Here is a 12,388-nt window from a genome sequence, read left to right as displayed (position 1 = left end):
GCTTCAGACCTGGGAGCTGCGGTGGGGAATGGAGCCCTCGGGTTGCTCCTGCTTACAGAACTCGGGCGCGTCTGCAATGCGTAACAGAGCGGATGGCCTGCAGTTCACAAGCTGTGGGTGACTTCCCTTCAGGAAACCGGTTTAAACTCCTGTCTGAGCTGTGAGAGAAAGTCCTCCCTTCTGACTTTTTGAAATCGGGACCGGTGAATGTTCAAATGGGATTTTAGGAGTCCCAAGAAAGCCACCCCGAGAACCCCAAGCAGCCCTCTGCAGCCCCGTGCGCATCCTCAGCCTGCCCGGGGCTTTGCCCTTCCATTGGCTGGGACCCCGTGTCCCTCCCCTTTTCCACATTCCACAGACTTTCTTTTTCCATCTCAGTCTGCCTACGAGCTCCTTGCTCACCCAATGAGGATCTCCCTTTGCCTGATTTCTTACTCCTAGGGATGCACCGATCTTGAGCTCAGAGATTTGGTACTTGAATATCAGCCATCCCCCTCAGCGCCCCTTACCTTCCAATGCTCCAAGCCATGGGATTACCTCCAGATAAGTCCTTCAGGAGGTGAAGTTGGCTCTCCTGATGTCCAAGGTTGCAATCCTACTTTCTGCCCCGATGCTTCCAAACTCCATCTCATGTCCTCTGCGTCCCAGACTGCCCCCAACCTTCACACCCCCAACCAACCCTCCTGCGTCTGTAAGAGCAAGGTCCAGCAGCAGTGCTGCCCCTCCCCGTTGGCTCTTCCACCTCCTGCAGCAGAAAGTTACCTTCCCCTCACCCTGGGCAGGGTGAGCCTGGCAATATCGCTTGTCCAGCAAATATCAGCTGATTGAAGTCCCCCGTGACACACAGTGGTGCCCCCCACATTAGCCGGCCCTTTAATCCTCCCCCACGAGCCATGGACTCGTTCCTCACTCAACCCCAGGTGGAGCTCCATACGTTCCATTCGCTCCCACACACAGCATGTGCCTCCATGTCGCTGACTCCCGTTGTCCCACTGTCCCAATGTCCACACGTCCCGGTGTTCTCCCGCCCCGCCCCGGCTTCGCGCTTCCCCGCACCGACACCGGGGACCGCAGCTCCGCCCCAGGAGCTCCGCGGCCGCCCATCCCCGCCCACAGGCGGTCACCGTCCCGCAGAGCGCGGCCGTCCGCCGGGTGAGAGGGAGCGGAGCTGAGCCGTCGGTGCCGGAGCGGGCGGGGAGCGGAACGAGGCCGGCGCAGCTCCGCGCCCATGGCGGACCGCACCGCGGAGACGGGAGCGGCGGTTCCCTCCCGGCGTCGTACCGCCTCCGAGTCCCCCGCAAAGGCGGCCGAGCCGCGGCGGGCGGGCGGCCGCGACGGCAGCGAGTCGAAGCGAAGGGGACACGGTCCGAGAGCCGAGAGCGCCGGGCGGAGGGAAGAGGACGAGAGCGGGGACGGGGCGTGCGGGAGCACGGCGGAAAAGAAGGGGGAGCCGCGGGACGGCGCTTCAGGGGGCGGAGGTGAGCGCGGCGGCGAGTCGGGAACCACGGGGGACCGGAGAGCCGCGGGCGGCCCCGATGAGATGGCCGAGCGGTGTCCGAGAGGCCGGATCCGACCCGCAGGCGCACACCGAGCTGCGCTGCGCTGGGGTGCAGGGATGGGGTCACGGCTGCCCTCGCTCCCTTCAGGACAGGCTCCCCAACCCCTCACTCCCCAGGGTCGGGGTCCACAGCGCCCTCACTCCCCGTCAGGAGGCGTTCCCGCAGCGTTCTCCGCTTGCAGCCATAGAATCACGGTAGCTGTTGAGTCCTTAAGGTTGGGAAACACCTCTGAGGTCACCGCCTCTGACCGTCCACCTCCCACCAGCGGTGCCCGCTGACCGCGTCCTGCCGCGCCGCATCCCCGTGGTTGGGAGCCCCCGTGGGGATGCCGACCCCCGCTTCCCGGGCAGCCCGTGCCGCCGCCCGGCCGCTCTCCGGGAGTTGTTGTCCGTCCCGTCCGACCCGTGTCCCGCTGTCCCCACAGGTCGGCGGCGGGAGCTGCGCGTTGTGCTGCTGGGGCGGAGCGGAGCGGGGCGCAGCGCCACCGGCAACACGTTGCTGGGCGAGGAGCGCTTCGAGTCCCGGCTGGCGTCCCAACCCGTCACCACCACGTGCAAAGACGGCAGGCGGGATTGGGGCGAGTGGTGCGTGGTGGTCATGGACACCCCGGCGATTTTCGGGGGCTCTCAGTGCGACAAGCAGCATTTGGCCGAGGAGCGCCAGCGCTGCCTCAGATTCGCTGCCCGTGAGCCCTGCGTACTGCTGCTGGTGACACAGCTGGGCCGTTACACGCGGGAGGACCGGGAGATGCAGGCTGATGAGGTGCTGCACAGGGCTGTGAGCATCGCACTCAGGCAGCGCGAGGGGCGCCAGCGCAAACGGTGGTGGTGATGGTTGTGTTTTTTCTGTAATTAAGATCTAATCACCGTGACGAAAACCACGGGCTACTAAATAAACGAGAGTTTCCAAAACGCAAAGCTCTTGTGCTGATTCTGCAGCAGCTGTGACACACAGGGAGCAAAGGAGAGCGCTGCTGTGAGCTTTCGGTTCTGCTGTCATTGCCTCCTCCTGGAAGATGGAAATAACAAAATAAAGCGTTGTGGGAGCGCCGTGCCTTTCTGGGAGTTGTAGCTCATTCTTCGGAGCCGCCGCGTCGCCTCGTTGACTCCCATCGCTGCGTGACGCAGGGAAAGTGGAATAACGAGGAAAAAAACACGAAACCGCGACGGCTGCGCTGCTGCGGCCGGGGCCGAACGGCGCCGGGTGAGTGCGGGCACCGAGGAGCCGCCCCGCGAGCAGCCCCGGTGCCGCTCCGTGCCCGCGGCCGTCCGCCGCCCCGCTCCCCGTCGGGCCGGCAGCCCCCAGCGGAGCGCGTCGCGTCGGGGCGAGTCGGGAAGCGCCCGGCCACCCCGGAGCCCCCGGGGTTGGGCGCGGGCGCGGGCCGGCAGGGAGGACGGCGACCCCCGGGGCCGCGCGGCGCGGAGGAGCTCGGCTGGGGGACGCGGCGCTGCGGGAGCGCGGGGCGGCGCTGCGGCGGGGCGGGGCGTCCGCTCGTGCTCGGGGTGGCGACGGCACCGCGCGGCTCCGCTGCTCGGGACGGCGCGGGGGGAACCGGGTGCATTTACGGGAAAAGGCGTTTACGGTCCGCGCGGACTTCGGCCCGGCTGCCGGCGGGGCGGCCCCTCCCCGCGGAGCGACAGGCAACCCCCGGCTGCTCCCCGCGGCTCCGCGTCCCCGGCTGTTCCCGCATGGCCCGTCGTGCTCCGCCCCCTCGCATAAAAGCCGGCCGGGATCCGGCACCTCCTGCGCTCCGTTCCGTCAGGAGTCGGAGCGGTCGGCGCCGCTTCCCGCGGACGAACGGCGCCCGATCCCATCGCTGCGTGCTCGCGGTCGCCCTCTCCGTCCCCGTGCAGCCCCGGCTCAGCTCGGCCTCGGCCGGCCCACGCGCAGCAGCGATGCACAGCGACGGTGAGGGCGCGGGGGGCGGCGGGCGGTGCCCAGAACGGGACGGGGTCCGCGGGAGCGCGACGCGGGGCGGGCGGCCCCAGGGGCGTGCGGCCAGCTCCGGAGGACGCCTCACGCCCCTCCGCTCCCCCGCAGAGCCCTTCCGGCAGCCGGAGCCGAAGGGCTGCTGGATGCGGGACGACAAAGCGCCACCGGAGCTGCGGCTGCTGCTCGTCGGGAAGAGCGGCGGCGGGAGGAGCGCGACGGGGAACAGCATCCTGGGGCGGGCGGCCTTCGAGTCGCGGCTGTCCACGCGCGCGGTGACGCAGAGGAGCGAGTGGCAGAGCGGCTCGTGGAGGGGTTACCGTTTGCACGTGGTGGACACTCCGGACGCCTTCGACACGCCGGAGCGCAGCGCCCGGTGCCTCCGCGAGGTCGCCCGCTGCGCGCTGCTGTCGGCGCCGGGGCCGCACGCGCTGCTGCTGGTGACGCAGCTGGGCCGCTTCACGCAGGAGGACGAGGCGGCCATCCGGCAAGTGTGGCGGCTGTTCGGGCGCGGCGCCGCCGAGCGCACCGTCGTGGTCTTCACGCGCGGGGACGAGCTGACGGGCGGCTCCCTGCGGCGGCACGTGGAGGACATCGGCACCGCCGCGCTGCGGGAGCTGCTGCGCCCGCTACCGGAACGAGCTCTACGACCGCATGGTGCTGGGAGTGCAAGGAGTGTCTGAGTAGAGAGAGCAGCGCCCACGGGATGGGAACTGCATGCAGAAGATGGGAGCAGTGCCCACGGGGGTGGGAACTTCACACATGGGATAGGAACAGCACCCACAGGACAAGAGCAGCATCCAGGGGACAGGAGCAGCACACATCGAGTGGGAACAGCACCCATGGGATGGAAATAGTGCCCAAGGGATGGGAACCCACAAGAAGGGACCCATCGGCAGCTCTGGTGGCAGCAGGGTGGGGATGAAGTCAATCATGGGGCCCTCACTGCTGTGGTCTGAGCACTACTCACATCCCTGCAGCTGTTGGAGTGGGCGCAGAGTTTGGGGAGATCCCCGAATGTGGCATGGAGAGAGTGGAGGATATGGGGCCAGGTGTCAGCTGGGAGCAGGGATCCCAAGGGACTCAGCCCTCCTTCCCACTGCCCTGCAGGATTTCAGGGATTCGTGCCACTTTGCTGCCATGCCTGGCCCATGCAGAGGGACCCATGGCACCTCCTGTATTCCATGGCCACGTGAATCTTGCCACTGGTGTGTCGTGGGCTGTGAGGTGCTGCTGGTCCCAGAGGACACGTGTCCCTGGTGGGGTCCTGGGGCATCCCCACCCCCAAGGCAGGACCCAGCGGGCAGAGGTTGGGGGCAGGGGTGGGAGGAGAGTGCTGGGGCAAGTTGAGTTTACAACTGCAGCATCTGCTGGTGCTCAGGAAGTCGCTCTGCCCTGCACCTCAGCTTGCTTCTGTTTTCGACTCTGAGCTCATCCAGACGGCAGCCTCAGAAAGTGAAAGTGATCGTGCTGCATTCCTGCGGGGTGAGCCTGGGCTGAGCCACTCCCATTCCGAGAAGTCGCACGTTTAGCAGAAACCACGCAGTGGTGTTGGCACAGCTGTGCAGGATTTGCTGCTCCAGGTGGATGAATGCCAGGGTACGGGGCTGGATGAGGGGCTAGAAAGTGTACGAAGCAGTGCTGGAGGTGACTCTGAACTGGGAGGAGCTGTTGGCTCCCTTGAGGGCAGAGACCTTGCAGAGAGACCCTGATGGATGGGAGGGCTGGGCAATGCCTGACCACATGAAGGTGAACAAGAGCAAGGGCTGCATTCTGCACCTGGGGTTTGAGAGGGGACAGCAGCTGGCTCATTCTAACCTTTCCCTTGCGATGGGTGTGGGTTGTAGTACATAATTAGCCCTTAAAGAGCCAAACGGACAATCACAGGATGCTGCCTTCTCTTCTTGTTGACTATGGTCCTACGGTCCCTCTTGGCCCTGCAGCTCCTCACAGGGAGCGGAAAGGCAGCGCTGAGCTCTGCTCCCTGGTGATGTTGGCAGCACCCGAGGGAACAGCATGGAGCTGTCAGGTCGGGTGGGAGTGAGGGAAAGGCTGTACCCAGAGGGCGGTGAGCATGGAGCAGCTCCTCAGGGTAGCAGGCACAGCCCTGAGCTGCTGGGGCTCGTGGTGCTCAGCACTCTCAGACATAAGGCTGGGGTTTGGGTGCTGTTCTCTGAGGCCAGGGGTTGGATCAGCTGATCCTTATGGGCCCAATATTTCAACTCAGGATATAGCCAGAATGTAGAGGCAACCTCAGGACATCGCAGTCACAGCATGCCTGGGGCTGGAAGAGACTTCAGAGGAAATCCTGTTCCCTGTCCCGGCTGTCAATCTGACGTGGGCTGTCAACCTCCCATGGGCACACCCGTGGGTCCTCTGATGATCTGCATTATTGCTTATTACAGCCAATCTGCTCGCGGGGGCAGCGCCACGGGGCAGAGGCGGTGCTGGTTGGGGCGATATCGGAACCAGACGGGGCCGCTGCGTCAGTGCCGCACTTCTCACTGCCGGTCCGACGGCTCGGGCTGACGGGAGGCTGCAGCGTCCGTGCCTGGAGGAGCGCAAAGAAAGGGTGAATGTCGCACGGAGCGTCACCGCGCGGGGCAGCGCCGGGGGGGGGGAGCGGGAGGAGCCGCGATCGCTGCGCCTCCAGGCGGTGCGCGGCCCCGCGGGGTCCCGGCTGTGCCGGGCGGGGTGAGACCGGAGCTGCGGGAAGGTACGGCGGGGGGCCGGGGGGACTCCGTGCCTCCGGGAGGGGCTGCGGTGCCCGGGAGCCGAGGCAGGGGGAGAGGGGCAGGGAGCGGCTCTGTCCCTCGTCCCTTCTTCCCGTTTCCCCTTGTCCCTTTTTTCCCTGCTGCCCGTTCCCCTCTTCTCCCTTTTACACCTTTTTCTCCGTCCACTCTTTTTTCCCTTCTTCTTTTTTCCCTTTTCCCTTCTCCCCTTATCCTCCCCTCCCTACATCCCTTGTCTCCTTTCTCTGTTTCCTCTCCCCGTTTTTCTGCTCCCTTTCTCCTCTCCCTGTCTCCCTTCTCCCCACTCCCCACGCTCACAGGAGCACAGCACAGACCTGACCCCGTCCATCAGGACAGCCACAGCCCCGGCATGGGGTGACCCTCGGCACTGCATTCAGCTCCACGCCAACCCCAGCTGCACGCGTGTCACTGCCCAGAGGGGTCCGTCACCTCCCAAGGGGGTTCCTGTCACCACCCAGAGGGGTCCCTTACACCTCCTGGGGGGTCCCTGTCACCACACCACCGTGCCCCTGCACCCTGGGCTGTCGCTGTCCCTCTGCTCTGTGCCACCCCAGCACGTGGCGTCACGCCTCTCTTTCTCCTCTGTCCTTTCTCTGCTGCTCTCCGAACCCTGCTGGAGCTGTCTGTGCTGCAGCATTACCGGCTGGGCAGCTGATGGAGCCCTGCACCTCCGCTTGTGTCCCTGCAGCACAACCACGGCCACTCGACGCATCCCTGTGCTGCCTGGGGACGGCAGAGGCTCCACAATGCGGCTGCTGCTGGTCGGGAAGACTGGAGGGGGGCGAAGCGCCACGGGGAACACCATCCTGGGGCGGTGCGTCTTCGAGTCCAAGCTGTCCACCAGACCGGTGACCCACAGCTGCCAGTCAGCGATTGTGCACTGGGATGGAGAGGAAATCGTGGTGGTCGACACGGCCGACATCTTCCATTCGTGGAATGGCAGCAATGAGGAGTGCAGGGAAATCACCCGCTGCATCGAGCTGTCCTCGCCCGGCCCCCACGTGCTGCTGTTGGTCACCCAGCTGGGCCGCTTCACCCAGGAGGACCAGGAGGCCGTGCGGGGCGTGCAGGACATCTTTGGAGTCGGTGTGTTCAAGCACATGGTTGTTGTGTTCACCCGGGGAGAGGAGCTGGTGGGGGGATCGCTGCGTGACTACGTGACCTACACTGACAACGCGGCTCTGCGCAGGCTGATCCAGAGCTGCCAGAATCGGTACTGCGGCATCAACAACCGGGCTTCCGGGCCACAGCGGGACCAGCAGGTCCAGCAGCTGATGAATATGATCCGCCAAACCATGCGGGAGAATGAGGGAAGGTGGTACAGCAATGAGTTGTACCTGAATCCCTATTTAACAGAAGAGAAAGTGAGGTATCACATGGAGAATGCAGCCAAACCATGGGGCAGGCTGCTCAACTTGTCATACAGGGGAGTCCTTTTAAAATGTGGGATAGTTCTCATTGTCATCGCTTTGATTGTCATCGGTGTCCTTATTTGGTGGGAGAGATAATCGGGTGAATCCCATAATGCACAGTCCCCCACTATCAGAATCCCAGAACCCTGAAGCACTTGGGGCCGCAGGCACCGCTCCATCCCCACCCGCCGCCATCCCCCAGCACCCGCTGCCCAGGGCTGCGTCCCTTTGGCTGTTGCACCTCTGCAGGGACAGAGAGCCCACCGTCATGCAGGGCCACGAGGGGCTGCAGGGCCATGAACTGTCGACAAGAAGTGTCCTGTAAGTGTCCCTTGTGTTCCCTGTGGGTTAATTACACACTAAAACCAACACCCATCTCTGCGGAAAGGTGATCAGAAACAGCCAGCTGCTATCCCCTCCCAAATGCAGTCTTGGAACCCCTTGTATGCCTGCCCAAAGATGTATCAAAATACCCAATTAGAGACTGTAGAGAGATGTAATTTTGTAAACTGTCATGTAAGGATAACTGCACTTCTGTTTGGGGCTGTGCTTGCTTTGGGAAGGATCACCAGACACCTGATTGTGACAGAAATAAAACAGAGACCTCTGTCTGCATCCCAGCTCTGTGTTTATGTCCTATGGGCACAGACCCCATTAGGGATAACAGCTTCGTTCTTACTATTATTCAGCTCACCTCCAAGTCATGGATCCGGGCACTGAAGAGGACACTGAAGGGAATGGGAGACTGAGTTGGTGATACACACTGGGGGTGTAAGGGTGGAGCACAGCCCTATGGAAAAGGACCTGGGGACCTGGAGGGGCAGCAGCACGAGGCAGCACTGTGCCCCGTGCCAGCCAACAGCACCTTGGGTGCACCCAGAGCTGTGCGGCCAGCAGGGAGAGGGAGGGGGTCTGCACCTCTGCTCTGTGCTGGGAGACCTCACCTGGAGTGCTGTGTCTGGATGGGGAGGGCTCAGTGCAGGAGGGACGTGGAGCTGTCGGAGAACATCCAGAGGAGGGCACAAAGTGACCCCAGGGATGGGACACCTCCCTGCAAGGACAGGCTGAGAGCTGGGAGGCTGCAGGGAGGGCTGAGTGAGGCTTCAGTACCTACAGGGGCTGTAAGAGGGAAGGGGACAGAGTCTGTAGCGGGGTCTGGGTGATAGGACAAGAGGAAATGAACAAAAAGAGCAGAGGATTAGATGGATATAAGGAAGAAGCTTTGTACAGTGAGAGCAGTGAGGCACTGAACATCTTTCAGTGAGGAGTGGTGGCGTCCCATCCCTGCAGACACCCACAGTCAGGATGGGCTCTGAGCGCTGCTGGAGCTGCGGGTGTCCCTGCGCATTGCAGGCAGTGGGACCAGATGGCCTTCAGAGCTCCCTTGCACTCAAACCACCCTGTGACTCTATGAGAAGATCTCTCCGTTTTCCCTTCTGCAGTTGAACAGCCACGGGGCTCTCAGCCTTGCCTCAAAGGGCCCATTTCCTCCAGGCCCCCAACCATCTGTGCACCCTGTGCTGGGAGGGCAGAGCTCAGGGCCGTGCAGTGCTGGGGCTGTGCTGCCCTGTGGGTGCCCCCGAGCCAGGCAGCGCCCTGCCCCACCTGCAGACACACGGGATGAGGCAGTAGGTCCACAAACAGACTTTCCCGTAACTGCACTCAGCTCGGGGAAGTGCAGAGAACGAAAGTGAAAGCAATACTTGGCAGAGAGGACCTTGGCTCTTGCACAGAGCAGCTCCCCCTAGCACCGAACAGCCACCCGCCAGGACACCCAGAACACCCTGCATGCCCCACAGCCTCGTGCATTGTCCCTCTGCATCCCATCCGTGTGTGCCATGTAAAGAGTTCGTGAAGGATCACATGGGGAGGTACAGAGCTGGCAGGGAAGGAAGGAATTCTGCTGACTTCCCCATCTGTGCCATGTCCACCACATGCTGGGGCTTCACTCCCCCCCCCCCACCCTTACAGCTCCATGCCTTTCCCTTGGGCACTGTCACTGTCACCAGAGAGCAGGGCTCAGTGATGCCCCTCTACTCCCTGTGATGATCTGCAGGGCCATGGGGGCTGCAGGGCCAGCACGAGGACTGACAGAAAAAAGGAGTGAACCCAATGGATGTGTTGTCTCAAAAGGAGGAACTGTAGTCCACCAAGGTGAAACGCAGAAAGAGATGACCGCAAACATTCAAAGAATGTGTGAAAAAGAAACTCTTCGGCCTCAGGGTGCTGCTGTCAAAAAGAAGGAAAGGGAAAGTGTCCTTTGAGTGTCTGTGGTGTTCCTGAAGGGATAATTACCGACTGCAAACCACCTCCATTGCTGTGGAAGGGAGATTAGAATAAGACAGCTGCTATCCTGTCTCAAATACAGGTGTATAGCCATAATGTGCCTGCCCAGCAAAGATCAGTCAGAAGACCCAATCAGAAGCTGTAATTGGAGAAAATTTGATAAACAGCCATGTAAAGATAACAACACTCCTGTTTGGAGGTGTGTGCTTGCTTTGTTAGGGATTGCCAAGCGCCTGATTCTGTGTAGAACAAAAAGAGGATGGGGATAACAAGGCGCACAGTGTGGTGCGTGCTCTTGTTGTATTTCACGTCTCCATTCTGCCATGCTGAGCTGTGGCAGTGCCCAGCCCCACCTGAAGGCACACAGGGTGAGGCCGAAGGCTGCACAGAATCCTGTTCCTGTAAACACACCGCATTCCAGGCACTGCAGAAAACGAAACTGAGAGCGCAGGGAGGCAGAGCCTCAGCTCTGCACCAAGGGTCCTCACACTGAAGAACCGATTTCAGAGATTTACAGAATCATAGAGTTGTTTGAGTTGGAAGGGACCCTTAAAAGTTATCTGGTCCCACTCCCTGTGATGCACAGGGACACCCACAGCTCCATCAGTGCTCACAGCCCATCCCCTAACTGTGGGTGTCTGCAGGGATGGGGCACCACCACCTCTCAGTGCAACCTGTGCAGTGCCTCACTGCCCTTAGTGTATGAATTTCTTCCTTATATCAATCGAAATCTCCCCTCTTTTAGATTGAAGCCATTTCCCCTTGTCCTACCATACTGATCCTCCTATAGAATCAGTCTCCTTCCTTCTTACAGCCCCTTCAGATACTGAAGGCTGCTCTCAGCCCTCCCTGCAGCCTTCCCTTCTCCAGCTGCTCAGCCCCAGCTCTCAGCCTGTCCTCATCAGGAGGTGTAGGGAGGCGGATCACTGCTCAGCCTCTGCAGGTCCCTCTGATGGCGTCCCATCCCTCAGGTGCGTCCATTGCACCGCACAGCTCGGTGTCACCCACACTGTGAGGGTGCACTCAGTGCACTGCTGACTGATGGAGATGGGAAAGAGCTCAGATCCCAGCACTGAGGGACACCGCTGTCACTGCTCTCCATCCAGACGTGGAGCTGCTGACCGCAGCTCTGGGTGCATCTCACAGCAGTGCCTCATCCACTGAAAGGACCCCCCATCAAACCCACATCTTTCCCATCTGGAGAGAAGGATGCTGTGGGAGACTGCGTCAAAGGCCTCACTGAAATCCAGAGAGGTGATGCCTGCAGCTCTTCCCTCATCCACTGCCACAGTGACGCCATCACAGAAGGCCACGGGTTGGCAGACAGCCCCTGCCCTTGGTGAAGCCGTGCTGGCTGTGCCGTGCCACCCCTTCTTCCATGTGCCACAGCACAGCTTCCAGAAGGAGCTGCTCCACGATCTTCCCCAGCACAGAGGTGAGACTAACAGTTCAGTGGTTCTCTGTGTCATCCTTTCTATCCCTCTTAAAAATGGGTGTGATGTGCCCTTTATTCCAGTCACCAGGGACTTCAACTGGCCACCATAATCTTTCAAATACCACTGAGCATGGCTTGGTGACTACATCTGCCAGTTCCCTCAGGACTCTGGGATGTACTTCATAGGGACAATAGACCTGTAGATGTTCAGGTTCCTCAGGTGGACACGGACCTGTTTTTTGCTTACAGCAGGAGGGCCATTGCTTCTTCAGTCCCATCAGCTAGATCGATGTGTGAAGAGCAGTCACCAGCGGAGGCTGAGGCAAAAAGGCTGTTCAGCACCTCAGCCTTCTCTTTGTCTGTTGTTACCAGCCTGCCTGCATTGCTCACTGGGGGGAAAATACCCTTTTGCACATTCCTTTCTGATTGATGCACCTGTAGAAGCTGTTCTTGTTCTTCTCTGTACCCCTTGCCAAGTCCAGTTGGGCCTTGGCCTCCCTGACCCCAGCCCTATGCAGCCCAACAGCATCCCTGTACTCCTCCCACACTTCCACTTCCTGTGCATGTTCTTCTTGCTCTCAAGTTTGACAAGCAGCTCCTGGCTCAGCCATGCAGGTCTGTTGCCTTCCTTTCCTGACTTCCTACACCTCAGGATGAAGAGCTCCTGCACCCTGAGGAAAGCTTTCTTAAAGATCTGCCAGCTCTGCTCTGCTCCCTTGACCTCGAGGACAGATTCCCAGTGGGGGTTGTTGACAAATTCCCTGCAGAACTGGAATTTGGCTTTCCTAAAATTAAGCTTCCTGGTTTTACTCCTTGTCTGTACAATATCTCTCAGGAGTGTGAACTTCACCGTTGCTGCATTTGAGAAATAGCCATGAGCAGGTTGAGAGCTTGTGGATAAAACTGAGGGACCGAACTAACAAAGGACATCTGGTGGTTGGTTACGGGAAAAAATAAATAAAGCAGACAACAGAGCTGTGCTACTGAAACAGGATATTTGATAACTTCTAGAAT

The 12,388-nt window shown here is 60.9% G+C and overlaps 1 protein-coding gene across 1 annotated transcript; it reads left to right on the top strand.

The window, feature by feature from the left end:
* The first annotated feature begins 1,228 nt into the window (after positions 1–1,228).
* On the top strand, positions 1,229–8,268 carry LOC122193724 (GTPase IMAP family member 8-like). Its single transcript, XM_042894590.1, has 6 exons — positions 1,229–1,478; positions 1,984–2,389; positions 3,322–3,467; positions 3,600–4,145; positions 5,844–6,060; positions 6,930–8,268. Exons 1-6 carry the CDS (start codon positions 1,229–1,231, stop codon positions 7,747–7,749), a joined length of 2,385 nt encoding a protein of 794 aa, XP_042750524.1. The 3' UTR covers positions 7,750–8,268.
* Positions 8,269–12,388: the final 4,120 nt, after the last annotated feature.

This window comes from Lagopus leucura, unplaced genomic scaffold (genome assembly GCF_019238085.1).
Source record: "Lagopus leucura isolate 7727_CA_CO unplaced genomic scaffold, USGS_WTPT01 227-14_obj-0_obj, whole genome shotgun sequence".
NCBI lineage: Eukaryota > Metazoa > Chordata > Aves > Galliformes > Phasianidae > Lagopus > Lagopus leucura.
The sequence above is the reverse complement of the archived record's forward strand: the minus strand, read 5'-3'. Positions and strand labels throughout refer to the sequence as shown.